A 27,604-nucleotide genomic window follows, 5' to 3' on the forward strand; every position below is an offset into this window, starting at 1 on the left:
CTCTTATGCTCCATGTTTCTGTCCTGTACAGTGCTGTCTGTACAACCACTCTTTCATACAATCTCCTCATAGCATCCATTCCCAATTGTCTATTTCTCATTACACTTTTTAATCCACCAAGTCACTTACATGCTTCTCTTAATCTACATTCTACCTCCACCCCCCACTCCTCCCTTTCCCGCCACATTCACACTCAAGTATCTAAAACTATCAACTTCCTCCAGTCTCTCTCTCTTAATACTCACTTCCAGTTACCTGCCACTTTCTCCCCTTGTACATCTCATCACCTTACATTTACATACATACATATACCAAGGCTTTTTCCCCCTTCCAAGGGAGGTAGCCAAAAAGGGAAAGGCATAAAAATACCCCCACCCATTTCATCCCTAAATACACTCCACACCCCTCCCACCCTTCCTCTCATCTGAGCACCTCCTGGATGACGGGTCATCCCTGCACCCTGCTCACCGCCCTGGGTCAGAAGCAGTGTCTCAAGACACAGTACATCCACAGCAAGGCCGCTTCATTTAATCGGCGACCCCCCCTCTCCGTCCCCCTTTGCATATAAGGAGAGGACGGGGAGAAATCCCTTCGGGCTGCGTCAAAATTTACTCACACATACTACCCCACCCCCCAGCCCCCCGCCCATTCCTCCTCATGCAGTCACAACATCATCCATATACAACCATTCTCCACTCACCTCTGTCTTCCGTCCTCTCCCTTCCTTCCTCAACAGACATTCCCCTCTTCCCCAAAGCCCCCTTCACCCCATCCATCCACCTCATCCTAGGACGTCCCCTCATGTTCACTCCCTCCACATCTGCCTTCCATACCTCTTTTACTAGTCTTTCTTCACTCATTCTTTCCATGTGTCCAAACCATCCTAATATTCTTTCATCAACCCTCTCTCCCAAATCCTTTTTCACCCCTGTTCTCCTCCTCACCTCCTCATTTCTCACTCTATCTAGCCTAGTAACCCCCACCATACTTCTCAGACACCTCATCTCAAACACATTCAAACTCCTTCTCTCTTCTTCTCTTATGTTCCACGTTTCTGCCCCATACAGTGCTGTTGGCACAATCACTCCTTCATACAGTCTCCTCTTCGCATCCATTCCCAAATGTCTATTTCTCATTACACTCTTTAAACCACCAAGGCATTTACTCGCTTCTCTCAATCTACATTCTGCCTCCACCTTCACTCCACCTTTTCCTGCTACACTTGCACCCAAGTATCTAAAACTATCCACTTCCTCCAGTCGCTCTCCCTTAATGTTCACTTCCAGTCTACTGCCACTTTCACCCCTTGTACATCTCATCACCTTACTTTTACCCACATTTATCTTTAGCTTTCTTCTATCACATACTCTCCCAAACTCTGCCACCAGCTTCCTCAATCCCTCCTCTGACCCTGCCACAAGCGCAGTGTCATCCGCAAACAACAGCTGGCTCACCTCCCACTTTTCTCCATTTTCCCCAACCATCTCCAATCCCTGACTCACCACCCTAGCATTCACCTCTCGCACCACCCCATCCATGTATAAGTTGAACAGCCAGGGCGACATAACGCATCCTTGACGAAGTCCCACCTTTACTTCAAACCACTCACTCTCTCCATTTCCAATCCTAACACATGCTCTACTACTCACATAAAAACTCTTGACAGCTCCCAAAAGCTTTCCTCCTATCCCATAAATCTGCATAACCTCCCACAGTGCCTTTCTGTCTACCCTATCATAAGCCTTTTCCAGATCCATAAAAGCCCAAAAAACATCCTTCCCCTTTCCTATAGCTTTCTCACATATCTGTCTTACCACAAAGATCTGATCTACACAACCTCTACCCGTCCTAAATCCACACTGTTCCTCACCAATTACTTCTTCTGTTCCTCTCCTAATCCTCTCAATTAAGATTCTCCCATAAGCCTTCCCTACTACACTCAACAGGCTAATCCCTCTGAAATTACTACATTCACACTTGTCCCCTTTTCCCTTGTAAAGAGGAACTATACAGGCACTACTCCAGTCCTCCGGTACTCTACCCTCTCTCCAGCAAACATTAAATAATCTCACCAACCAGTCCACCATCACTGAACCTCCCTTTTTCAGACATTCTGCATGACATCCATCCAGACCAGGTGCCTTACCTGCTTTCATCATCTTTACAACTGCCTTCACCTCATCCTTCCTTATTTCTCCTCCATTCTCCTCACTCATCACTCTCATTTTCTTCGTATTTCCCACTGCAGCTATCTTTCCTTCCCTATCCTCCTTCACATTCAGCAACTCCCTAAAATATTCTGCCCATCTTCCCCTCACTGCCATCTCTTCCATTATCCATTTACCCATATTTATCTTCAACTTCCTTCTTCCACATACCTTCCCAAACTCTGTCACTAACTTCCTCAATCCCTCCTCTGATCCTGCTACAAATGCAGTGTCATCAGCAAACAACAACTGGCTTATCTCCCACTTTTCTCCATTTTCTTTAACCATATCCAATCCCCGACCCACTACCCTTGCAGGAGGTAAATGGAAGGGTAGTGGGTCAGGGATTGGAGATGGTTAAAGAAAGTGGAGAAAAGTGGGAGGTGAGCCAGCTGTTGTTTGCCAACGACGCTGTTGTTTGCGGATGACACCGCTTGTGGCAGGATCGGACGAGGGATTAAGGAAGTTGGTGACAGAGTTTGGGAGGGTGTGTGATAGAAGTAGTAGTATCGTATGGCTTTCTTACACCTCCAACTTTGTATTTGCTAGCCAGTCTATGAATGTTTGATTTGCTTCATAGATAGTCTGGTAACCCCCTGGCACTGCTGTGATTGGGCAGTGCAGTACGAGATGGTCTGTATCTTGGGGCGAATTATGACAAGATGGGCACATTGGGGAGTCTTTGTAGCCCCAGCGATGCAGGTTAACGGCTGTTTTGCCTTGTTGTGATATGAGCCTGTTGGCTTGTGTCCATTCTCTTCTGGTTAGGTTGGAAAATCCAGGTAGTATTTCGGTAGGGTCTGTTACTAAGTTTCCCCCAGTGGGTAGTTTCCTTGTCCATTCTTCTTGCCAGGCTTCTTTTAGGTTGAAATTTTCGTTTTTTGTTTTAAAGATAGAAGAAAGCTGAAGATAAATATGGGTAAAAGTAAGGTGATGAGATGTTCAAGGGGTGAAAGTGGCAGCAGACTGGAAGTGAGCATTAAGGGAGAGCAACTGGAGGAAGTGGATAGTTTTAGATACTTGGGTGCAAATGTGGCAGGAAAAGGTGGAGTGGAGGTGGAGGTAGAATGTAGATTGAGAGAAGCGAGTAAATGCCTTGGTGGATTAAAAAGTGTAATGAGGAATAGACATTTGGGAATGGATGCTAAGAGGAGACTGTATGAAGGAGTGATTGTGCCAACAGCACTGTATGGGGCAGAAACATGGAACATAAGAGAGGAAGAGAGAAGGAGTTTGAATGTGTTTGAGATGAGGTGTCTGAGAAGTATGATGGGGGTTACCAGGCTAGATAGAGTGAGAAATGAGGAGGTGAGGAGGAGAACAGGGGTGGAAAGGTAGTTGGGAGATAGGGTTGATGAAAGAGTATTAGGATGGTTTGGACACATGGAAAGAATGAGTGAAGAAAGACTAGTAAAAGAGGTATGGAAGGCAGATGTGGAGGGAGTGAACATGAGGGGATGTCCTAGGATGAGATGGATGGATGGGGTGAAGGGGGCTTTGGGGGAGAGGGGAATGTCTGTTGAGGAAGGATGGGAGAGGACAGAAGACAGGGGTGAATGAATGGAGAATGGTTGTATATGGATGATGTTGTGATGCATTAGGTGTAATGGGTGGGGGGATGGGGGTTGAGGTGGTATGTGTGAGCAAAATTTGACGCAGCCCGAAGGGATTTCTCCCCTCTTCTCCTTTTCTGCATGAGGGGACGGAGAGGGGGGGGTCACTGATTTAATGAAGTGGTCTTGCTGTGTATGTGCTGTGCCTTGCGACACTGCCTCTGACCCAGGGCAGTGGACAAGGTGCAGGGATGACCCGTCATCCAGGAGGTGCTAAGATAAGAGGGAGGGTGGAGGGGAGTGGAGTGTATTTAGGGATGGAATGGGTGGGAATGATTTCATGCCTTTTTCTTTTTGGCTACCTCTCTTGTAAGGGAGAAAAAGCCTTGGTATATGTATGTATGTATGTATAATGTTCATAACAATGATGATAATAATGTTATGGTATTAATAACAATATTATAAGGAGGTGCTAAGATAAGAGGGAAGAGGGAGGGTGGAGGGGTGTGGAGTGTATTTAGGGATGGAATGGGTGGGAATGATTTTATGCCTTTTCCTTTTTGGCTACCTCCCTTGTAAGGGGGAAAAAGCCTTGGTATATGGATGTATGTATAAGAATATAGTAATAATGATATAATAATAACAAGTGAGGTAGCAAAAAAAAACAAAGGCATAAAAACCACTCCCACCCATTCCATCGCCAACATACTCCACTCTAATCCACCCCCTTCCCTCCCTCTTATCTTGGTAACTCCTGGATGACTGCTTATCCCTGCATCTTGCCCACTACCCTGGGTCAGAAGCAGTGTTGCAAGACACAGCACATCCACAGCAAGGCCACTTCATGAAATCGGTGACCCCCCCCCCTCTCTCTCTCTCTCTCTCTCTCTCTCTCTCTCTCTCTCTCTCTCTCTCTCTCTCTCTCTCTCTCTCTCTCTCTCTCTCTCTCTCTCTCTCTCTCTCTCTCTCTCTCTCTCTCTCTCTCTCTCTCTTTTTTTTTCTTTCTTATGCTTGTTTCTTTATCACACCAATCACCCCTTTTCTTGAAAATAATACATACATATACCAAGGGCTTTCCCCTTACAAAGGAATTAGCTAAAGTCAAAGGCATAAATCCACTCCCACCCATTTCATCCCCACGTACTCCACTCCCATTCACCACCTCTCCCACTTTTCTTGGCTCCTCCTGGATGACAGGTTATCCCTCCATCTTGCCCACTGTTCTGGGTCAGAAGCAGTGCTGCAAGATGGTACATCCACAGCAAGGCTGCTTCATTTAATTGGCGACCTCCCCTCTCCGTCCCCTTGTACAGAAAAAGGGAAGAAGAGAATAAATCCCTTCAGGTTGCATTAAAATATCATTCACACATACTCCCTCACTCCCACCCTCTTCCATGCATCACAGCATCATCCATACACAACCATTCTCCACCCACCCCATCTTCTGTCTTCTCCTTTCCTTCCTCAACAGACATTCCCCTCTTTCCCAATGCCCTTTTTACCCCACCCATCCATCTCATCCTTGGTCGCCTCCTCATGTTCACTCCCTCCACCTCTGCCTTCCACACCTCTTTTACTAATCTTTCTTTACTCATTCTTTCCATGTGTCCAAACTATCCCAATACTCTTTTCATCAACCCTATCTCTCAACACCTGCACTCCTCCTCACCTCGTTTCTCACTCTATTCAGCCTAGTAACCCCTATCATACTTCTCAGTTATAAGAGGATCTGGGAGGAGGACTCCATCCACAACCATAGTATTTTGGTTGTTAAATGTGTGTATTTGTGGTACAGATGAGAGTAAAGTGGATGAATTTGATTTGTTTGTGAGAAGTAGGATGAATGTGTTAGTGAAACAAAATTGAAAAGGAGGGGTGAGTTTGAGTATGGGATTGTGGTGGGGGATGTTGGGAGTGATGAAGGAGCGAGAGGAGTGATGCTGCTGGTAAGTGATGTCTCCTTTTCCTTTTCACTTTTCTTAATACTGGGGCCATATGCACTCACAAAAACTCACTTCTCCCATCCTAATTTTACCTTCACTCAAATTATCCTCAAAGATACTTCCTTTAGTTCCACCACACACTTATACTATGGATACACACATACAAATACCAAAGGCTTTTTTCCCCTTACAAGGGAGGTAGCCAAAAAACAAATATAAAATCCACTACCACCCATTCCATCCCCACATACTCCACTCCCATTCATCCCTCTCCCTCTTATCTTGGCTCCTCCTAGATGGCGGGTCATCCCTGCATCTCCCCCACTGCCTTGGGTCAGAAGCACATCCACAGCAAGGCCACCTCATAAATCAGTGCCCCCCCCCCCTCCATCCCCCTCATCCAGAAAAAGAGAAGATGGGGAGAAATCCCTTTGGGCTGCATCAAATTATTTTTTCACACATACTCCCTCACCCCCCATTCCCCACCCACTCCCTTTCATGCATCACAGCATCATCCAGACACAACTATTCTCCATTCACCCCTATCTTCTCCCTTCCTTCCACAGCAGACATTCCCTTCTTTCTTAGTGCCCCTTTTACCCCATCCATCCATCTCATCCTCGGTTGCCCCCTCATATTCACCTCGCCTACCTCTGCCTTCCTCACCTGTTTTACTAATCTTTCTTTGTTCATTCTTTCCATGTGTCCAGACCACCCCAATAATCTTTCATCAACCTTATCTCCCAGCTCCCAGCTTATACAGTGAAACAAATTTATTAAAATCAGTTGCAAGCACAGGCTTTGGATATCATAAAGAAACTTTAATCTCAGTTTACAAACAGTTCTCAGAACCATATCTGAACATGCTTTCATAGAGTGATTTCCAACTGTTAGGAAAACATAGACCTTGCAAGCTATACAAAATAAAACATTGAGGTTGATAACAAGATAATGAAAACCACCCTAGTAGAACACTGTACACAGAAATCAAAATGCTCCCCATAGAACATCTCATGAAAATTATAGGCACACATGAGGCATCAGTTCTATTAACTCATCTCATTACATCACAGAAGCACAAACTGGCAACTGTTCTCCACTCCTTACAACTTTGAGCTATTAACATAGAAACGTCCCAAAATGATACAACACATAACAGTTCAAAGTTTCTTTCCAGAGAGATCTGCAGGAAGTTATGAGGACCATTACCAGCCACTGTCGGGTTGTAGATTTTCCACTTAATGAAACTCATGGCAATGATTAATTGATTGATTGACACAAGCACAACTAGCAGAATGCAACAAAAAATTACATGAGCAATGTACTTCTCAAATATTTACAACCTTTGTCTAGCACCTCATAACACATCCAAACAAAAATACATTCATATACTGATCACAAAACAAGCCCACCAAGACTGACCACCAAACATCTTTCTCTATCAAATATCTCTAGACATTAGCTCCACAGAATAATCCCTCCAGACATTAGCACTACAGAATAATCCCTTCAGACATTAGCTCCACAGAATAATCTTTCCCAAGATAAACAAGAACTACACAGAATCACTTTTTTTCAAATGTGTTGAAATCACCATCCAGCACTAAGAAAGTACTAGCACAGAATAGGCCTGGCCACAAAAACAAACTCCTACCATTGGAATCATCACTTAGGAGACACTGAACACCTATCTTACACTGCCTCACCCTAGCCATACCCAGACAAGACTGTATTTCTTCCTTGAGTGACCTGTGCGCCAATCCTATGGCTGTTGCAAGTTACCTGAGGGTTGTGGGTCTCCTGTATGAAAAACCTAGGGCAAGAGGTTAGATAATTGCAAAATGAGTATGGTCAAGCTGATTACACTTTTGTTATTATTTATTTATTTATCTATTTTTTGCAAAGTGAGTATGGTCAAATTCACAACCACAGTCATTCCAACACACCTAAAGCTCCATTTTCTAGCACACATACAATTTTTTCATGCCAGATTAAGTCACCTTGATGAGGCTCAGATGTATTGCCTCACAGGGATGGAAGTCCTTGATAGAGATGATATACTAAAGTGGGATAAAAGAAAAACAAGGGACATAAAAAAAAAAGTTAAAAATAATAGTTACAGAAGAGATTTGAAAAAGAATAGCTTCCCACACAGAGTGGTAGATATCTGGAACAAATTGAATGAGGAAACAGTGAGTGCAAAAACTATACAAGAATTTAAGATCAAACTGGATGCTGAAAGATACAAAAGTGGGTCACTATGAGCATAGCTCTCTTCCCATAAAATACAACTAGGTAAATACAGGGGGTAAACCTGTTCTACAGTTGACCATCAACTATAAATTTGATTGATTGAATTAAAGTCTGTAAGTTATGCCCCCAGGCGAAGGTGTTAAAATTTGGTGTCAGTCCTTACATAACTGCATATATGACAGGAGACACTTTATCAAGTTGTCACAATGTTATGCCTACAGGTGGCAGTCTCGTAGAGAAGGGGATCGCCAAATGCGTGCTGGACTTATACCTTCTAGGCAGCTTCAAGAAAGAAGGATTTTAGTACAACGACAAGAGCAGGCAGCTAATGGCCAAGGTAAGTCACCAATGCATTGTAAAGGTTCATCACAGTTGAGGTTTTGTAGATGAAATTGATAGTAAAATAACTATTGTATTGAATTTTACTGACAGGAAACTCGAACCCACATTGATCATTAGTCCATGGGTCCTCCTATGAAAAGAAATATAGGCCTGTTTTCTGTATTATTAATATGGGTATTTCTTTTCCATTGGTTGGTAGGAGGGTAGTATTTTTCTGTTCTCTGTGTGAAAAAAGTCAAACTTTGATTGAAATATCCTGGGTTCAGTCAGGAGATCAAATGTCAGTCTTTTGGGGCTACACCTCAAGATGTTAGGGTGTTTAATGGTCAACTGAGAATGTTTTCAAAGAGGTGGTGAATATTTACTAGACATGGCTTAGTCACTTTTTGATAAAATGATGCAAAAATAAATCCCAATTATTACACAATGTGATAAAAAGTCCTATCAAAATATATGTATCAGATAAACTTTTCCTTCACCGATCTTCAGCTTTTCTCATAAAACTCTATTGGCTGTGACGTCAGTCTCAGTGTTTACATTCTGATGCATGCCATATGTGTGCACTATAAAATGCCATGCTGTGCTGTCAACTTGACCAGTGATCTATCATATTTCGTGTTTTAGCAAGGTTTTATCAAGTATTTAGTTTGAAAATGGTTTATTGTGTCACCACAAATTGCAACAGTGATTCGACAAAACTTTCTGCTGTGGAAATTCATGTAAAAAGCAGAAAACTGGAAAAAATGGAGAAGTGCAATGGGCTATATCTTATCCCAAAGCCAAAGCAGGTGTTGGAGTGGCAAAGGAGAAGAAGGTTGATGTAACATGGTGAGTGTATGAAGTATTATTGTGCTACATTCTGCACCCAAACTGTGAAACTTCAAAGAACTTCCTACTGGAACAATTTGATAAATCCAAAATTAATATTTGCCTAAAAATTTGGCATTGTTCTGATATGGCAAACTAAACAATAAAATGTACAAACCATAAATCTCCATTTCGTATTTATAGAAATTGTACAGATTTTACTTGGTAAATTGCGGAGGTTGCATTCTTAATATCCATCATACAAACTTGCAAGAGATGCCAAACTTCAGTTTGCTATGAAAGTTCCTGAACCAGTCTGTTCCAAGTATGAAAAACGAGAAGTCTGATGATCATCCAGAAACAAAGGTCCAGGTTTAATCATCTAACACAGTGAACTCTCTTCATATACCAAGGACAAGTAGTACTCCAAATATAATTCCAAGAATCTGAACTAAAGTCAAAATACAAAAAGGTAATCCTCATTCCTTGTACTCTGCCCCATGTAGTAGTGTCTTTTATGACACTTGGGATCACGGCAGTATTCTTATCTCATCACCAGAGGAACATGAGAAAAGAAGAGGGAGAATCATAAGAGTGGTAGAATCAAGAGTGACAACAGAAACAAGGAATTAAGTTAAAAAATGGCTCATCATTCCTCCATGAATGAAGATTTGCCCCAGAATATTGTAAGAATGTTGTATGACTGGTCCACAGTGGTGCCACTGAAGTCCATAAAGTACTAATTGTTGCCTCAAGTTTCACTAAGTGGAAAATCTGCAGCTCCACAATAGCTGACAATGGTTCTCATCTCTCCCACAGACCTTTTTTGGAAGAAACTTTGGATTGATGCCTGTATTGCATTAGTTTGGGAGTGTTTCTGTATCACTGAAAGTGGTAGGGGAAGGGGAGCAGTCACTGGTTATCAGTTCCCCATTTGTGAGAAAGAAATACATTTGATAGAGAGAGATCTTGGGCCCAATCTGGAGATTGAGTATCAGCCCTGCACCTCATGATGGAGGTGAGAAGGTTGATAAGATTTGAAAATGGTCAGCGTCATTGTCCATTTTCCAGGACCATCACATGCAGATACCCATAATTGATTCCTCAATAAAGTATTAATTGCATAAAACTGGGTTGGAGAGATGATTTCTTTTAACATCCATCCCCATGCTGCGGTATTGACTACATGGTCAGTACTTTAGGGACTGTTTTTAGGTAGTCATATAGACCAGAGCCACATATCTGTTATCAATGTAAGAGTTTAAAATTCATAAAGAAGTTATGATACTTTTGTACCACAGCTGTTCCCCCTTTATACCAATTTTTTCCCCCATCCAAGGGAGGTAGCCAGGTCAAAAGGCAAGTACCCACTCTCATACATTTTGCTCCCATCCATTCCACTCCCATTCACCACCCTTTCCTCACTCGCAGCTCCTAATGGATGACAGGTCATCCCTGTATCCCTATGGGCTGCATTGAAACATCATTCATACACAACCCCCACCCCTCCACCCCATCGCTTCTTTGCATCACAGTATCATCTATACACAGGCATTCTCCATCCCATCCACCCCCTTCCCTCTCTCTTATCTTGGCACCTCCTGGATGACGGGTCATCCCTGCATATTGCCCACTGCCCTGGGTCAGAAGCAGTATCGCAAAACACAGCACATTCACAACAAAGTCACTTAATTAAATTGGTGACCCCCCCCCCCTCTCTGTCCCCTCATGCATAAAAGGAGATGGGGAGAAATGCCTTCAGGTTGTGTCAATTCAATTTTCACACATACTCCCTCACCCCCTCATCCCCCATCCACTCCCCCCCATGCATCACAGCTTCATCCATACACAACCATTCTCCATTCACCCCAATCTTCCCTCCTCTCCCATCCTTCTTCAACAGACATTCCCCTCTTTCCCAAAGCCCCTATTAACCTATCTATCCATCTCACATCTCATCCTAGGTCGCCCCTCATGTTCATTCCTTCCACCTCTGCCTTCCACACCTCTTTTTACTAATCTTTCTTCACTCATTCTTTCCATGTGTCTAAACCATCCCAATACTCGTTCATCAACCCTATCTCCCAACTACCTTTCTACCCCCCGTTTTCCTCCTCGCCTCATTTCTCACTCTATCCAGCCAAGTAACCCTTATCATACTTCTCAAGCTTCTCAAGCTTCTCATCTCAGACACATTCAAACTCCTCCTCTTTTCCTCTATTATGTTCCATGTTCCTCCCCTTATAGTGCTGTCAGCACAATCACTCCTGTATACAATCTCCTCTTAGCCATTCCCAGATGTCTATTTCTCATTACACTTTTTAATCCCCCAAGGCATTTACTCACTTCTCTCAATCTACATTCTTCTTCCAGTCTCTCTCCCTTAATACTCACTTCAGTCTGCTGCCACTTTCTCCCCTTGTACATCTCATCACTTTACTATTTAGAAGAAGAAATTGTTAAAAAAAAAATTATTTTTAATATATATTTTTTTTACTTTTATATGGTTTTAACATCACAAACTCCCCCCTGTCAGAATGCTAGGACGATGCCCCTCACAGAGGGCTTTGTAGTGTGGAATTTAATGAACCATGCCCTTGGTTCAACTTTGCTAGTGGCAGGATTCGGACCGCCATCCCCTTGACCTTTGCCGCAAGTAACGACACCCTAATTCGCTCACTAATAAGGCCTAGACTGGAGTATGCTGTGACGCTATGGTCACTTAGTACCAAAAAGAATATAAAGAAAATTGAAAGAATCCAGAGAGCAGCTATGAAAATGGCCCAAGCACTTTCAAACCTATCATATGAAGAGAGACTGCCTAAATTGAAATTACCGACTTTGGAACAAAGAAAAGAAAGAGATGACCTGCTGACCATCTACAAAATCATGAAAGGCATAGAAGTCCTTGATAGAGAGGACTTGCTAAATTAGGATAAGAGAAATACAAGGGGACATGAAAAGAAACTCAAAAAGAACAGTTATAGAAGAGGAGACCTGAAAAAAAAAAATTCCACATAGAGTGGTGGATATTTGGAACAAACTGGATAAAACAGTAGTGTGTGCAAAAAATATACACGAATTTAAGAGCAAACTAAACACTGCGAGATACAAAGATGGGACACCACAAGCATAGTTCCCTTCCCATAAGATGCAACTAGGTAAATACACACACACATTTGTGGTTACAATATTCAGGTCACTAAAGGGGATATATTACATTGACAGAGGAGATCTCCTGATAAAGATGACAGGTTAAACCACTTCAATATGATGATGCCTATGTAGGCATCATAAGGCACGAGTGGGTACATAAGGATGCTGGTGTCGGCATCTTGATTATATATATATGTTTTTTGTGTGTGTGTGTGTGTGTGTGTGTGTGTGTAGTTGTACACAAGTTACCCCCAAATTCTGTGAACTGGTTTGATCATGTTTTCTGTGTTTGTTATTGCTCAGAGTAAAAGAGAACAAGTAATACAGTGAGTTTATATTTTATAACATGAGTAGTGTGATGAAATGTACATATGGCTGCCGATGTTGCACACGAGAATTTGACTTTTTACTGAAGTGGTTATGATGTCATAGGAGTAAATTAAGGAAGACCATAAATTGAAAGCATGTAAAGAAATACAGTTTTCCATATAGATGCATAAATATGTGGAATAGCTCAAACATTACATGAGTACAAATCTAAATATAATAATGGGAAATAAAAAATACATATTAATTTGGAACTGTACATGAATTTGAGTCTAGGTATGTATGAAAAATAGGGAATAGGAGATGGGACCCAATGAGGATTGCTCCTTTCCTGTATACTACAGTTAAGTAAATACACACACACACACACACACTCACTCATATATATATATATATATATATAGCCATATATATATATATCTTTCATATTAGTTTCAGGGTGTGCCATACCAAAATCCCCTAGCTGTAAACCTTCACCCAAGATCAAAAAGATTATTTATGATGCTTCGGAAAGTGAAGACTTTGACCGGGAGGAAGTGGCAACTTACGAGGAAGTGGCTCGACTTTATCCACGGCCGGGTCTACCCAGACCTGTTGTTCTGATTGGACCACCTGGGGTTGGACGCAATGAACTGAAACGTAGAATTATTAGTATGGACCCAGAAAAATTTAGAACTACTGTCCCTAGTAAGTCTCCCCTCCCTCTCTCTCTCTCTCTCTCTCTCTCTCTCTTTCTCTCCCTCTCTCTTTCTCTTGCAACCGCTCTTTATCTCCCCTGTCTCTTTCTTTCCTCCTCTCTTTCTATCTCTGTCTCTTTCTCTTTTTTCTTTCTTTTTCTCCTTTTTATCTTTCTCGCTTTTTCTTTGTTTCCCATTTTCTTTCTTGCTCTTGCTCTTTTTCTCACTTTCACTTTCTCTTTCTTACTTTCTCTTTCTGTCTCACTTTCTCTCTTTCCTTCTTTCTCTGCTTCTTGCTCTATATATATCTCCTCTTTTTCACTTTCTTTTTTTCTCTTTTCTTTTTCTTATTCTTTCTCTCTTCTCTCATGCTCTCTTTCTTACTCTTCTCTTTCTTCCTTTCCTTTTTCTCTTTCTTTTTCTCTTTCTCTCTTCCTATTTCTCTTTCTCTCAGCAGCAAGAATAGAATCTCAGGAAGTAATGTTATGCTGATAGAATGGTGATCCAGAAATTAGTCCTTCCATAAGTATTGAATATTTTGTCCATTACAGTGACTTCACGGCCACCAAGAACAGGGGAGGTGAAGGGACACGATTACCATTTTGTGTCTCGAGACCAATTAGAGGAAGAGGCATCATCAGGGACTTTGGTAGAGCATGGGGAGTACAAAGGACATCTCTATGGAACATCTGCCAACCACCTCAAATCGTTCATCAATGCTGGATATGTGTGTATCCTGACTCCACACTACCAGGTAGGTCATATTTTGAGTTTGAAATTGGAATTGTTCTAGATATGAATGTAACAATGGGAGAGAGTGATGAAATGTTGATTATCATCTGTTGGAAGAGGTGGAGATTGGATGGAATGGGAAATATGCCCTGAGGAGGTGAAAATGAGTTGAGTGTAGATGACTACCAGGCAGATCAGAAAGATGTGTGGAATGTAATGGAAAAGAGGGAGAAAGGGAAGCAAGAGAAGAACAGGTGTATATCAAAAAGGATGTATCAAAGTTTACAAAAACAGTGTGGGATGATGAGAATGAATGGAAACCAAGAAACATCTTGTATAGAAATAAAGAGGTGAATGCTGTAGTGGTGGAAGTTGGGTGTGCACATGAGGAATGGTTGGAGAGAGAAATCATAGTAGAAGCTAGGAGAAAAGATGGTTTAGAAGGAAATGAAAGTGCAAAGATGTGAGTTGGGTAGAGAGGAGTAAAGGGAGCAGATGAATAGTTGTTTGAGAGGGAGACTGGCTGAAAATGTAGAAAATATGAAAAGTTGTGGGGGGAAATCATTGCACATCATAGGGCATTTTGGTATGTATAGAATATTTTAGATAAAGATTCATCTTAGTTTTGTAATTACGGGCATTTTTTCCACACCCATCCCTTAAGCGCAGTCATATGATGTGTGTGGGAAAATATTATACATTGCTTGTTGCAGAATGTTTCAATATCTTTCAGTTAAAAAGCACTATAGGAATTGAATTCTGGAAACTCTCCATACCTAAACAGTAGTACCTTGTTCAGTGTACAGTAGGCTGTAAAACCTTATCATGTGTGAAAAATTTACTTGTATTTACTTACCATGTGGTAGGGGAAAAAAATACTGCCACCAAGTCTTCCCACTTGAATCGTAAGAGGCGACAAAAATGGGAGGGGGATTAGGACTAGGTATCCTTCTCCCTGTAGCCCCACAGGGGACATTCCTAAAAAAAAATAAAGACATAAGAGGGTCTAGGAGTTTTCCAACCAGTACCTCTTTTTTGTTAGGGTGGCTATCTCTGTTGTATTTTTTACATGTAGCATCTAGGAATATGTCTTGTTGGAATTCTATGGTCTTTGTGATTTCTTTTAATGCTTTTTCTGGATAGAAATTGGGCTTGAGTAAAGGTCCCTCAGATCTTTTCTATTTCCTCTATGCAATCTTGCCATTTTGTTTTCTCATACTTTATGTTTTGAATATTGGCTTTATTTTTCATTCAAGTTCCATAGTTGTTTGAGAGGAGATCATTGATGGTTTCCCATGTTTCTTGTGGTGGTTGGAAAGAGGGTGAGCACATTGTTACCCTATGTTTAGGGAGGATACTTGTTGGTTATGTTAGGGATATTGCTGGAGTTATATATAGTATGGGTAATAGCATTGCTCCTCAAATCACTCAAGATTTTGTGTTGTTTAGGTAGGGAAAGACAAAACTCCCAGATCACCCTAACACCAGCTACAGTGGATAAACTCGGTCTTCTTGTTTTGATAAACCATCCAAGCAAGTTAAGAGAAAGTTGTATGAGTTGCAGTATCATATATATACCAAAGGCTTTTTCCCCCTTGCAATGGAGGTAGCCAAAAAACAAAGGCATAAAAACCACTCCCACCCATTCCATCCCCATTGCACTCCATTTCCATCCACCCCCTTCACTCACTCTTATCTTGGCACCTCCTGGATGACGGGTCATCCCTGCATCTCACCCACTGTCCTGGGTCAGAAGCAGTGTTGCAAGACACAGCACATCCACAGCAAGGCCACTTCAACAAATCGGCGACCCCTCCCTCTCTGTCCCCTCATCCAGAAATGGAGAAGACGGCGAGAAATCCCTTTGGGCTGCGTCAATTTATTTTCCACACATACTCCCTCACCCCCCATCCCCTATCCACTCTCCCTCATGCATCACAGCATCATCCATACACAACCATTCTCCATTCACCCCTATCTTCTGTCCTCTTCCGTTCTTCCTCAACAGACATTCCCCTCTTTCCCAATGCCCCTTTTGACCCATCCATTCATCTCATCCTATGTTGCCCCCTCATGTTCACTTCTTCCACCTCTACCTTACACACCTCTTTTACTAATCTTTCTTCACTCATTCTTTCCCTGTGTCCAAACCATCCCAATACTCTTTCATCAACCCTATCTCCCAACTCCCTTTCCACCCCCGTTCTCCTCACTTTCTCATTTCTCACTCTATCTAGCCTAGTAACCCCTATCATACTTCTCAGACACCTCATCTCGTACACATTCAAACTCCTCCTCTCTTCCTCTCCTACGTTCCATGTTTCTGGCCTATACAGTGCTGTTGGCACTATCACTTCTTCATACAATCTCCTGTTAGTGCCCATTCGCAAATGTCTGTTTCTCATTACATTTTTTAATCTTCCATAGCATTTATGCGCTTCTCTCAATCTATATAGTTTTGATTATCTGATGCTAGTTCTTTACATGGCATACTAAGTTTATTGGTTATTGTGAGTGACTGCTTTGTGTGACTTGGCATACTGTTGTGTTGTTCTGTTGGTTATTGTTTAACATAATTGTATTTGCAGGCCTTAAAGTACCTGAGGACTGCTGAGTTCAAGCCATATGTGATCTACATTAAGCCTCCAACTCTTGCTCTTCTGAAGGAAACCAGGCATGCAGCTCATGCCAGATCAACTTTTGATGAAAATAACTCCAGAGGCTTTACGGTAATGTATTTTTCACTTCTAGTAAGGTTAAGCAAATGTAGGTTGGAATGAAAGCTAGACTCTGAATATAAAATTTTGCCTCACTACTTCCTCGAACTTAATATGTGTACATTGTATCAGATCTTCCAGATTGACAAAATAAAAAGCATACTGTCTTCTGGTGCATGTAAAACTGATATTATGTTTGAAGTACTTGGCTATAACTCATAATTGTTAAGTATGGGCCTGTTTGTCTATATGAGTAGAGAATGGCTTTGTATATATGATACTATGATGTATGGATGTGAGGGGGACAAGGGATAGGGGGTCGAGTAGAGAGTGGTTATATATTTACTAAGTTGTATTTACCTAGTTGTATCTTACAGCAAGGGGAGCTATGAACGTGGTGTCCTGCCTTTGTATCTCACAGTGTCTAGTTTGCTCTTAAATTCGTGTATGGTTTTTGCACACACTATTGTTTTGTCCAGTTTGTTCCAAGTGTCCACCACTGTGTGGAAAACTGTTTTTCTTCAGATCTCTTCTATAACTATCCTTTTTGAGTTTTTTCCATGTCCTCTTGTGTTTCTCTTGTCCCAATTTAGTAAGTCTTCTCTATCAAGTATTTCTGTGCCTTTCATGATTCTATAGATGGTTAGTAGGTCACTTCTCTCTTCTTTGTTCCAAAGTCGGTAATTTCAATTTAGCTAGTATCTCTTCCTGTGACAAGTTTGAAAGTGCTGGGGCCATTTTTGTGGTTCTCTTTATTTTTTGAATTTTCTTTATATTCTTTTTGGTACTGGGTGACCATAATGTCACAGCATACTCCAGTCGAGACCTTAATAATGTGACTAACATTTCTCTTCCTCTTTTGTCTCTTCAATGTAAAATTTTTCCCAATTTACATTTTGAAAGAATTTCGTAAGTTTTCCAAAGTCTGTTTTGTTGTACATCAATCTTCCTTTTCTGTACTTTTCATTTCTCTCCATATATATTTCTTCCTTTAGTTCAGCCTCTATTAGTATGTGGTCACTCTTTCCAAATGGTGTTTTGTATTCAATTTTATCTACAATTTCAGGTTCTGTTGTAAATATTAAATCCAGTCTCGACAGTTCTTCATTGCTTCTGTATCTGGTATTTTCATTGACCCAAATTGTCAATGTATGTTCCATGGTCATATCTAGCAATACATTTCTCCATCACTGTCATCTCCTCCTAACAGATTTCTTTGCAGTTAAATTCCCCCATAAGTACCAGGTTACCTCCATCCTTTAGTATCTTGTTTAATGAATGCCTTGTATCTTCTAACATTTTTGAATGCTTGTTCTCTTTCCAAGAGCCCATTTTTGGGTGGCACATAAGTCACCACAAACTTTCTACTTTTCATGTCTCTGTCTACGACTTGGAGTGTATTTAGGAGTGTCTTGGAGTGTATTTAGGGATGAAATGGGTGGGAGTGTTTTTATGCCTTTCCCTTTTTGGCTACCTCCCTTGGAAGGGGGAAAAAGCCTTGGTATATGTATGTATGTATGTCTTCGACTTTTATCATGATCATTTCTACATTGTTTTTACCCCCCAGTAACCTTTGTCACATTCAAGTTTTTCTTGGCCAAGAACTTGATTCCTCCACCCTGATATCCATAACCATGTCAAGTGGTTAACCAATTTTATAACAGGAAGCCAATGGAGAGTAATCCAAAATATCCAAATCTCAGGATGACTACATAATTGAGTCCCTCAAGGTGCGATATTTACACCCTTACTGTTCAACCTGTTTATGACTAATCTACCAACACCTGAACCTGAGCTGAAAACCAATGTTCTCTCATACAGATGGGTTTAGAGCTATTAAGTGAGAGTGGAGGGAAGTGGAGAGGTGAGCCAGTAGTTTGTATATGACACTATGCTTGTAGCTGAATTTGAGAAAAGAATGAAGCAGTTAGTGGCAGAGTTTGGGAGGGTATGTGAGAGGAGGAAGATGAAAGTAAATGTGGACAAAAGTAAGGCAATAAAATGTACAAGGGATAAGGGTGACAGCAGATTGGAAATGAGTTTCACTCTTACACTGTGGGCATCATACAAGCCTGCCCAGCTTTTCCCACTGGAACATTTCTTCACGCTATAATTTGTAAACTACTTATCAGAAAGATGCGAGTTACAAATGGAAAGTACATACCTTCATATAGTATTACTTGCTTGAGAGTCTTGGGTGGCATTATCTAGAAACACTTAGAAACACCTAGATGGGAAGGGGAGCTATGCTCGTGGCATCCCATCTTTGTATCTTGCAACATCTAGTTTGTTCTCATATTCATGTATGGTGTTTGCACACACTACTGTTTCATCCAATTTGCTCCAGACATCCACCACTGTGTGTTTTTTTTTTTTTTTTTTTTTTTTTTTTTTTTTTTTTTCCCTCTCTCTCTCAGACCTCTTCTATAACTGTCCTTTTCGAGTTCCTTTTCATGTCCCTTTGTTTTTCTTCTATCCCAATTTAATAAGTCTTCTCTATCAAGGACTTCCATGCCTTTCATAATTCTATAAATGGCCAACAGATCACCTCTTTCTCTTCTTTGTTCCAGGGTTGGTAATTCCAGTTTAGACAATCTTTGCTCATATGTCAGTTTTGAAAGTGTTGGGGCCATCTTTGTTGTTGCTCTTTGGATTCTTTCTATTTTCCTTATATTATTTTTTGTATTGAGTGTCCATACATTTATGATGTATAAATAGAAAGTGAGTGGAGAATGGCTGTATATGGATGAATCTATGATGCATGGAGGGGAATGGGTGGGGAGCAGTTATGTGTGAATGATATTTTGACACAGCCCAAAGGGATTTCTCCCTGTCTTCAGTGTTACTGCATGAGGGGACAGAGAGTGGTGGGGGGGCATCACCAATTAAATGAAGTGGCCTTGCTGTGGATGTGGTGTGTCTTGCTGCATTGCCCCTGACCCAGGGCGATGTGTGAGATGCAGGGATGACCCATCATCCAGGAGGAGTCAAGATGAGTGGGAGGGAGGGAAGGGTAGTGAATGGGGGTGGAATGGGTGGGAGTGGAATTATGCCTTTTGACTTTGGCTACCTCCCTTGTAAGGGGTAAAAAGCCCTTGGTATATGTATGTATACAAAAAAAAAAAAATCACCAGTGAGACACATGATTTTTTCAAGTTTTATTGTCTCCCTTGTGAGAAACCTACAGCTTAAGAGTTAAAGGATGAAAAGGAAGGAAATGGAGAGCTTTAAGTATTTGGTGTCACATGTAACAGGAAGTGGCAGAATGGGATTAAATGTGAATTAAAGAATAAGGGAAACAAGTGTTTAGGGGGAAGGAAAAGTGTTAAAAGAAATAGGTATCTGGTGATGATAACACAGAGCCCCGTACAAGGGGAGTGATTAAGCCCATGGCACTATATGGATCAGACACTTGGAATCTGAAGGAGCTAGAAAGGAGCAGCCTAAATACATTTCAGACTAGCAAAAAAAAAGAAAGGCGGGGGAGGCAGAAGTGGATGGAGGATATTTAAGGAAAGACCAAACATAAGGTGTGGATGGTGTAAACGGGGCATTGTTTACAAGAGGAATGTCTGTTGAATAAGGAAAGTAGAGCAAAAGATAGGTGTGAGTGGAGTGGGGTCATAAATGGATAAGAAAATAATGTTGCCCAAAGGGATTTCTTATTGGCTGCTCTGTATATTTCTCCTGTGAATGAAGCAGGGGTGTGGGTTGCCATGTGATGAAGGAGTGTGGGTTGCCAGCATTGGCTGTCAGGCCCTCATGTGGATGTGCTGTGTCTTGCTGCATTACTTCAGACCCAATCAGTGAGGTGGGGGGTAGGAACGACTTTTCATCCATGAGGAACTAGGATGGGGGGGGGGGGGGCAATGCATAGATTGTGGGGTAAATGTTGACGGTATGGTTTGACTTGCCCAACACCCTTGTAAGAAGGAAAGGGTCTATTGGTATATGTTATGTTTTTTATTCAACTCTGCCCTCTTTTAAGTTCCGAAAGTTCATCCATAGGTAAGGAAAGCTGTTTCATGAAATCTTTGTCATGGGACCCCACACACACACATTTTCTCTCTCTCTCTCTCTCTCTCTCTCTCTTTCTTCCTCCATCTTTCTCTCTTTTCTCTCTCTTCCTCCATCTTTCTCTTTCTTCCATTTTTCTCCCTTTCTTCCTCCATTTTTCTCTTTCTTCCTCCATCTTTCTCCCTCTCTCTTTTCTCTCTCCACTCTCTCTTTTCTCTCTCCACTCTCTCTTCTCTCTCTCCACTCTCTCTTCTCTCTCTCTCTCTCTCTCTCTCTCTCTCTCTCTCTCTCCCCCTCAATCATTCTCTTTCTCTGCTCTCCCTCTCTCTCTTTTCTCTCTGCTCTCTCTCTCTCTGCTCTCTTCCTCCATTCTCTCCCTTTTTCTTTTTTCTCTGTCTTCTCTGCTTTTGCTCTCTCTTTCTTCCTCCATCTTTCTCTCTGCTCTCTCTGGCTCTCTCTTTCTCTTTCTTCCTCCATCTTTCTCTCTGCTCTCTCTCTCTCTCTCTCTCTCTCTCTCTCTCTCTCTCTCATTCTTTCTTCCTCCATCTGTCTCTCTCTGCTCTCTCCCTCTCTCTTCTCTCTCTGCTCTGCTCTCTCTCTCTCACCTCCCTCTTTTCCTCCATTCTCTCCCTCTCTATTTTCTCCCACTCTCTTTTCTCACTGGTCTCTTTTCTCTCTCTTCTCTCTTTTCTCTGCTCTCTCTCATAATTGTATGTCTTATGTGTGGTGCAAATGTCATTGAAATATTGTATGTGATACTTAGTATTTTTGTCTGGCATGTGTAGATGTTTGTTATACAATGTGCATGATTCAGTGTGGTGATCATGGTTGCTACTAATGATAAATAGGAATGCAGACTTGGCACTACCTCCATTATATTCAGGGTTATGCTTCAAATACATTTTGTTGAAGCATGTTTTTTCATGTGGCACAGTGATCATTGATAAGCTTGTCACAAATTTTCTTTCTTGTTTTTTTTCAGGATGATGAGTTTAAGGACATGTTGAAAGCAGCTGCAAGAATTGAATTCCACTACTCTCACTGGTTTGATGAAGTGGTGGTAAATGATGACCTCTCCTCTGCCTTTGAACTCTTGGTCAAAGCTATTCACAAAGTTGAGACAGAGCCACTGTGGGTGCCTGCATCCTGGGTACAATAGTCAGGCAAGTGTGGGTGTCTGCTGCTCACTGTGTCTTGGGTCTCAAATGAGTAGAGAGAGTCAGAGAGGTCCCATAGAGCTCATATGTCTTGAGAGATTCAGTGATGGGCGTAAACCCCCCCTTGCCTTTTGTCTTGTGCTCTTACCATTGATTAGGGTCATTTTATTTGAGTTTGTACCATTATAGTTCTGGTTAAATAAAGAAAGTTAGATGTAGTGTATGTTCCCAGTTTAAGGAATTGTTGCAAAGATTCCATGACGATTTGGTCGTTCTCAGGGTCTGTTTCAGTAGTGTGCATTGATATGTGGAATTATCAGCACAATTCAGGTATGGATATGTCTAACACTTGGTAATCTCCTTAATGGCATGTACCTCACTCTTCCTTTCATTTTCTTGGAAAATATGTAAAATTATGGTGCGTGGTTAAAAGAATAATTCTTCTGGAATAATTGTATACAATGGAATTACCAAATTCTCTGTGACTCCTATTCTTTCACTGGGCTTTTGCTTTTCCCACTTGTAGGTTTGTCTGAGTTACCACAAATCTTGATCATGTACTTAATGTTCTCAAACATGAAAGATTCATTCAAATTGCAAAAATCTTTATTTTAGTTGCTGATATTTTTTAATGTTTGGTTTGTTGATAGTTTATAGATTATTAAGTCAAAAAGTTGGTTAAGTTGTTGGCAGACAAGAGTAGTGTATATGGTAAATGTTTGACCTGCAGATGTAATGTCAGTGTTAAAGCAGGATTGGCTTAAGAAAGAACATAATGCCTTCAATGGGAAGTAAGTATTGGTGTGGCACTTTGAAGACCTGCAATGCAATCAAGTATCCACACTTTCACAATCTCAGGTTCTGAAAACTAGTTACAAGTGCCATGTTATACTGCTTGCAGTGTATATACATACATATATAAATATATATATATAAACTTACATATATATATAAAGATAGTCAGTGGCATTGTTTTAACCCCCTGCAGTGTCAGTTTGTTCACAATATGTGATATGACCAAACTAATATTACTATTTATTTATTTATTTATTATTTTTTTCACTCAAACCTTGTGGTTTGGAAAGATTGTAGGAATTGTCATTGATCATGATATTCAGAAGATGGAGAAGGATTACATGAAGGAAAGTTTACATAGTCTGTCACAAAGGCATAATTACTGTGTCTTGTTTCATCTTCAGAAGTATTTATTATTTTGTCTATAAGGTTAGATATGTCTCACTTGCCCTATTTTCATTTTCTTTTTTAAAGGATAAATAATTGGTTTTGCATATGTTCTCTTTTGATGTTTCAAAACCTTTCCGCATGCTAAGAGCAGAAGACCTACTCTGTTTGTGGTGTGCATGTTTGTATGCAGTGTTTCTGATAGTATTATGAACCAAAGTGAACACTGCCACTTCCTTTTCACTATTGCTCTTCTCAACATTTCCTCTTTGTGTCTGTGACTACTGCTACTGCTTCCTCACGAGTCCCTAAATACTGTATGACAGCTGCTTCTATCATTACTATTTCTCTCGTATATTATTGTTCCTGTGCTGCTCACTTGAAGGACTAGTGGTGATACAGTGATCCAAGATTCCCAACTGAATTGTGTTAGCAGTGCCAGCTCACTTCTCCCTGCCTCTGGAACAGATCTGAGAGAAGAACAGATAACAACTGTTATGCATTGTAGATAATGTAACCTCAGTTGATGAACATAGTTGTGAATAGGGTTGTTGTATGTTACTCTGTACATTATGATAGCATTTCCAAATTGGCCTTGAGTGGAATTGGAGGAGCCATTTCCCATGAGCTTGAATTGACATTTTTGTAATTATATGTATCCTTATCAAAATGTATGACCAGCAGTGTTTCTGGTGATAGAGGCCATAGATTTGGTTCATAGTTGACCCATATCAAGTTGATGATGTTCTTTTTCCTGGTTGTCAGGAATACAAAAAGGAGAGTGGATGGGTATGCCAGAAACTTAGTGTGCTGAAGAGATATTGTTAAATAGCATGAATGATTTAATATAAATGGGAGGCAAACCTACTATTTCCTCACATTTATGTCAAATACATTTTCAATGAAATGAGACACATTCTATTTACAGTGTAGAAATTCTGTGGCCATACCATACCTTATTCCTAGTCAGTGCAATGAGCCCAGGGAGCTGATTGATCATTGTATCTGGAAGCTGTTATCCTAAAGCTTTGGCGAAAGCCTCTGCACTAACTACCCTCTCCTTGGAAGACATTGTATTACCTTAATAAGAAAGTGATGCAGTCGAGATGGCTAGCATTGTATGGAAGCACAGTACAGTGAATTTTGGTAGCACTGAAGGGAAATTACTAAGATTCTCTGTCTGTCCTGATATTCTGAAATTCTGCCTTTGATTGACAGTTGAGAAAAGAATAGTTCTTGTTGATTAAGTGCAGAAAGGCTCCTCTGTATCACATGCAGTTTGATTTCCCATGGAGTTGCAGGTCATTATTGTGAGCCTGGCTGTTGTTAGAAGGTGAAGTCCCAAAGGTGGTCTTTGAAATGTTTCCTGGTGGCTCACCTGTTGTTTGGGAAAGGCAGTAAGGGCAGTAGTTTAGGAAGGAGTGTACAAAGGCTACTTGGAGCTGTTTGTATACAATTTTTGTCTGCATCTTCCATTTCATGAAACTACTTGTAGTCTGACAGTTGATAGTAACTCTCTAAAAGTTTACAACTGTAGTCCTTTTATAGCAGCATGTCCAAGCTCATACATTTTGGACTCGAAATGACTTGAAAGCCAAAGATTATTATATTATTCTACTGTTCCTTTGTGTTTTATGTTCTTCTGGTTTTGAATTTTTAAGATGTTTGCAACCAGTGCTGAAGGGGGAAGACCTAAGCTGGTTTTGTTTAGAATGTGAAACTACTGGTGTTCAGCTGGCCTTTTGCAATACTTGGTTGGCCTTCATAAATCAAGCTATTCATTCAATAGCAGATTATAGAAAAGATTTTGTAAATGCTTAAGGAAGTATTTTTTAACCAGTCAGGGTTCCCACTCCATTTTTTGGTGTAGTAGGTGAGTTGGGTGAAAATATCTTAACACTAGTATGTTGAATTGGAAGTCAAAGCTCTGGTAGAAATAGTCCTGTTTTAAATGTAGATTATTTTGTTGATGATGTGATAAACTTCAGAGGTAGTGTTGGTTTCTAAGGGTGAGAGAGCTTTGAGGGTGACCCACTGTTCTTTATGTAAATCCTAAAGTGTCTACTAATAGGGAGACTTTAGGTGTTTATGCTTTCCTGGTTATAGTTAACAAAGGCCATCTTATTGATGTTTGTTTAGTTAATATACCTTTGTAGATTGATTTATCAATAACATAGACATTACTTGTATTAGTGCCTGATGCATTGGGAAAACCTCAAATTGGAGCATCATTACTTGGAGCAAAGGTGCTGAAATCCAACCTATTTCAACACATACATACATATATGCACACATACACATGCATACATATATTTTAATATATATATGTGTGTGTGTGTCTGTGTGTATGTATGTATGTATGTACGTATGTATGTATATATATATATATATATATGTATATGTACATACATACGCCAATGGCTTTTTCCCCCTTACAAGGGAGGTAGCCAAAGTCAAAGGCATAAATCCACTCCCACTCTTTTCATCCCCACCCACTCCACTCCCATTCACCTCTTCTCCCCCCCTCCCTCTTTTCTTGGCTCGTCCTGGGTGATGGGTATATATATATATATATATATATATATATGTGTGTGTGTGTATATATATGTATGTTATTTTCTTCTTTCTCCCTATTCATTATGTGGATATTAGTGCCGGATGCATTGGGAAAACCTAAATTGGAGCATCATTACTTGGAGCAAAGGTGCTGAAATCCAACCTATTTCAACATATACATACATATATGCACACATACACATACATACATATATGTAAATATATATATATAATGTGTGTGTATGTATATATATATATATATATATACATATATATATATATATGTGTGTATATATATATATATATATATATATACACATATATACATATATATATATATATACACACACATTATATATATATATATATATATATATATATACATACACACCAATGGCATTTTCCCCCTTACAAGGGAGGCAGCCAAAGTCAAAGGCATAAATCCACTCCCACTCATTTCATCCCCATCCACTCCACTCCCATCACTTCTCCCCCCTCCCTCTTTTCTTGGCTCCTCCTGGATGATGGGTATATTATATATATATATATATATAATATGTATGTATGTTTATATATATATGTTATTTTCTTCTTTCTCCCTACTCATTATGTGGATGGCTTCAAGCTTCATAAGTAAGCCTGATAGGAAAAATATTTTCCAGAGTGTATTAATGATGGATGTGAATTCTTGCTCAAAAAACTCATTTATCTTATAGCTCTTAGGAAAACCTTATTATAATCCCTGGTTTTTCTTTTCACTGTGTGCTGATCAACCAAATAACAAAGATGAATTCATCAACTGTTTGTCAGCATACAATGAAAGGACAAAATCAGGGATTATGATAAGGTTTTTCATAAGAGAGGTAAAATTTTGTGGTTAGATTTCAGAAAAAAAAAATCACATACAAAGGTAATACACTCAGGAAACAGTTTTTCCTGTTAGGCTTACTGATAAAGCTTAAGAGGAAGGCCATATATATATATATATATATATATATATATATATATATATATATATATATATATATATATATATGCATATATATATATATATATATATATACATATATATACATACATACACACATACACATATATATATGTATGTGTGTGTGTACGTGTACACATTCAAGAAGTGTATGGTAAAATGCAAAAGTGGATAAGTAGATATTTGTCATATGTGACCACATCATAATTACTTTAATGAGTGGAAGCCCTGAATTTAATTGATGAAGTAACAAAGTTCAGTGCCAATTTCATATGAAACTTTTTGCATAAGCTATACTGGGTTTCAAAAGCTGTGTATGCTAGAAATTCCTACTTTTACTGGTGCATTCATTAATAACCAATCAGGTTATGATTGATATCAAGAAATGAATTGGGGTTAAGGAGCAAACCATCTTAAGTGGAACTCCTGTCAATGATGGGGTGCTGCCCAAGAAGCTTCAGTTGTTCAAATATCATCTTACAGTTAGTGTAAGCATTTCTGTTAGATTAAACTATATCAAGTGTCTTTAGGAAATTTTTAGTCAAACTTGCACTGCCAAAGTTATTGTTTACACTCACATATGTGTATTTCCTTTTGCTGATTTAACTGTTTATGCTGGCAAAGACTTTCTTGTACATTTCTTTTTAAAATAGTTTGTGTGTATCTATGCAAAAGTTTTGTCCTGGTTGAAAAAGCAATAGTAATCATAAAAATGTACCTTGTTCTACAATTCTATATATGATTTGCATAAGCCTTTTCAATGTTGTGTGTTACATTTAAGGGAAGTGATAGCTGTTCGTAATTTACTAATTCCTCACTTGACACAAATATCCCTGTGAAAGCTTTGACCCCATCCTGTTCCCTGGGGCAGCTGTTGTTAATGCTGCACATAGGAGGACAACACAGGGGTGTGAGCAAAGTCCAGGATTGCCTGTGTATTCATACATAACATGATCAACATTGCTCATATCTGTAACAGAATTAGCAACA

The 27,604-nt window shown here is 40.2% G+C and overlaps 1 protein-coding gene across 1 annotated transcript in view; it reads left to right on the plus strand.

The window, feature by feature from the left end:
• Positions 1-25,854, plus strand: part of metro (membrane palmitoylated protein 7-like protein metro) — a gene marked incomplete at its 5' end in the record, with an annotated part of 56,358 nt that extends 30,504 nt beyond the window's left edge. The window contains 5 exon segments of the mRNA XM_076198176.1: positions 8,178-8,293; positions 13,021-13,275; positions 13,817-14,019; positions 16,586-16,726; positions 21,714-25,854. Coding sequence (XP_076054291.1) covers positions 8,178-8,293; positions 13,021-13,275; positions 13,817-14,019; positions 16,586-16,726; positions 21,714-21,890 — 892 coding nt within the window.
• Between the last annotated feature and the right edge of the window lie 1,750 nt (positions 25,855-27,604).

The sequence above is a fragment of the Oratosquilla oratoria genome, chromosome 1 (assembly GCF_046742065.1).
Source record: "Oratosquilla oratoria isolate Oo_2021 chromosome 1, ASM4674206v1, whole genome shotgun sequence".
Lineage (NCBI taxonomy): Eukaryota > Metazoa > Arthropoda > Malacostraca > Stomatopoda > Squillidae > Oratosquilla > Oratosquilla oratoria.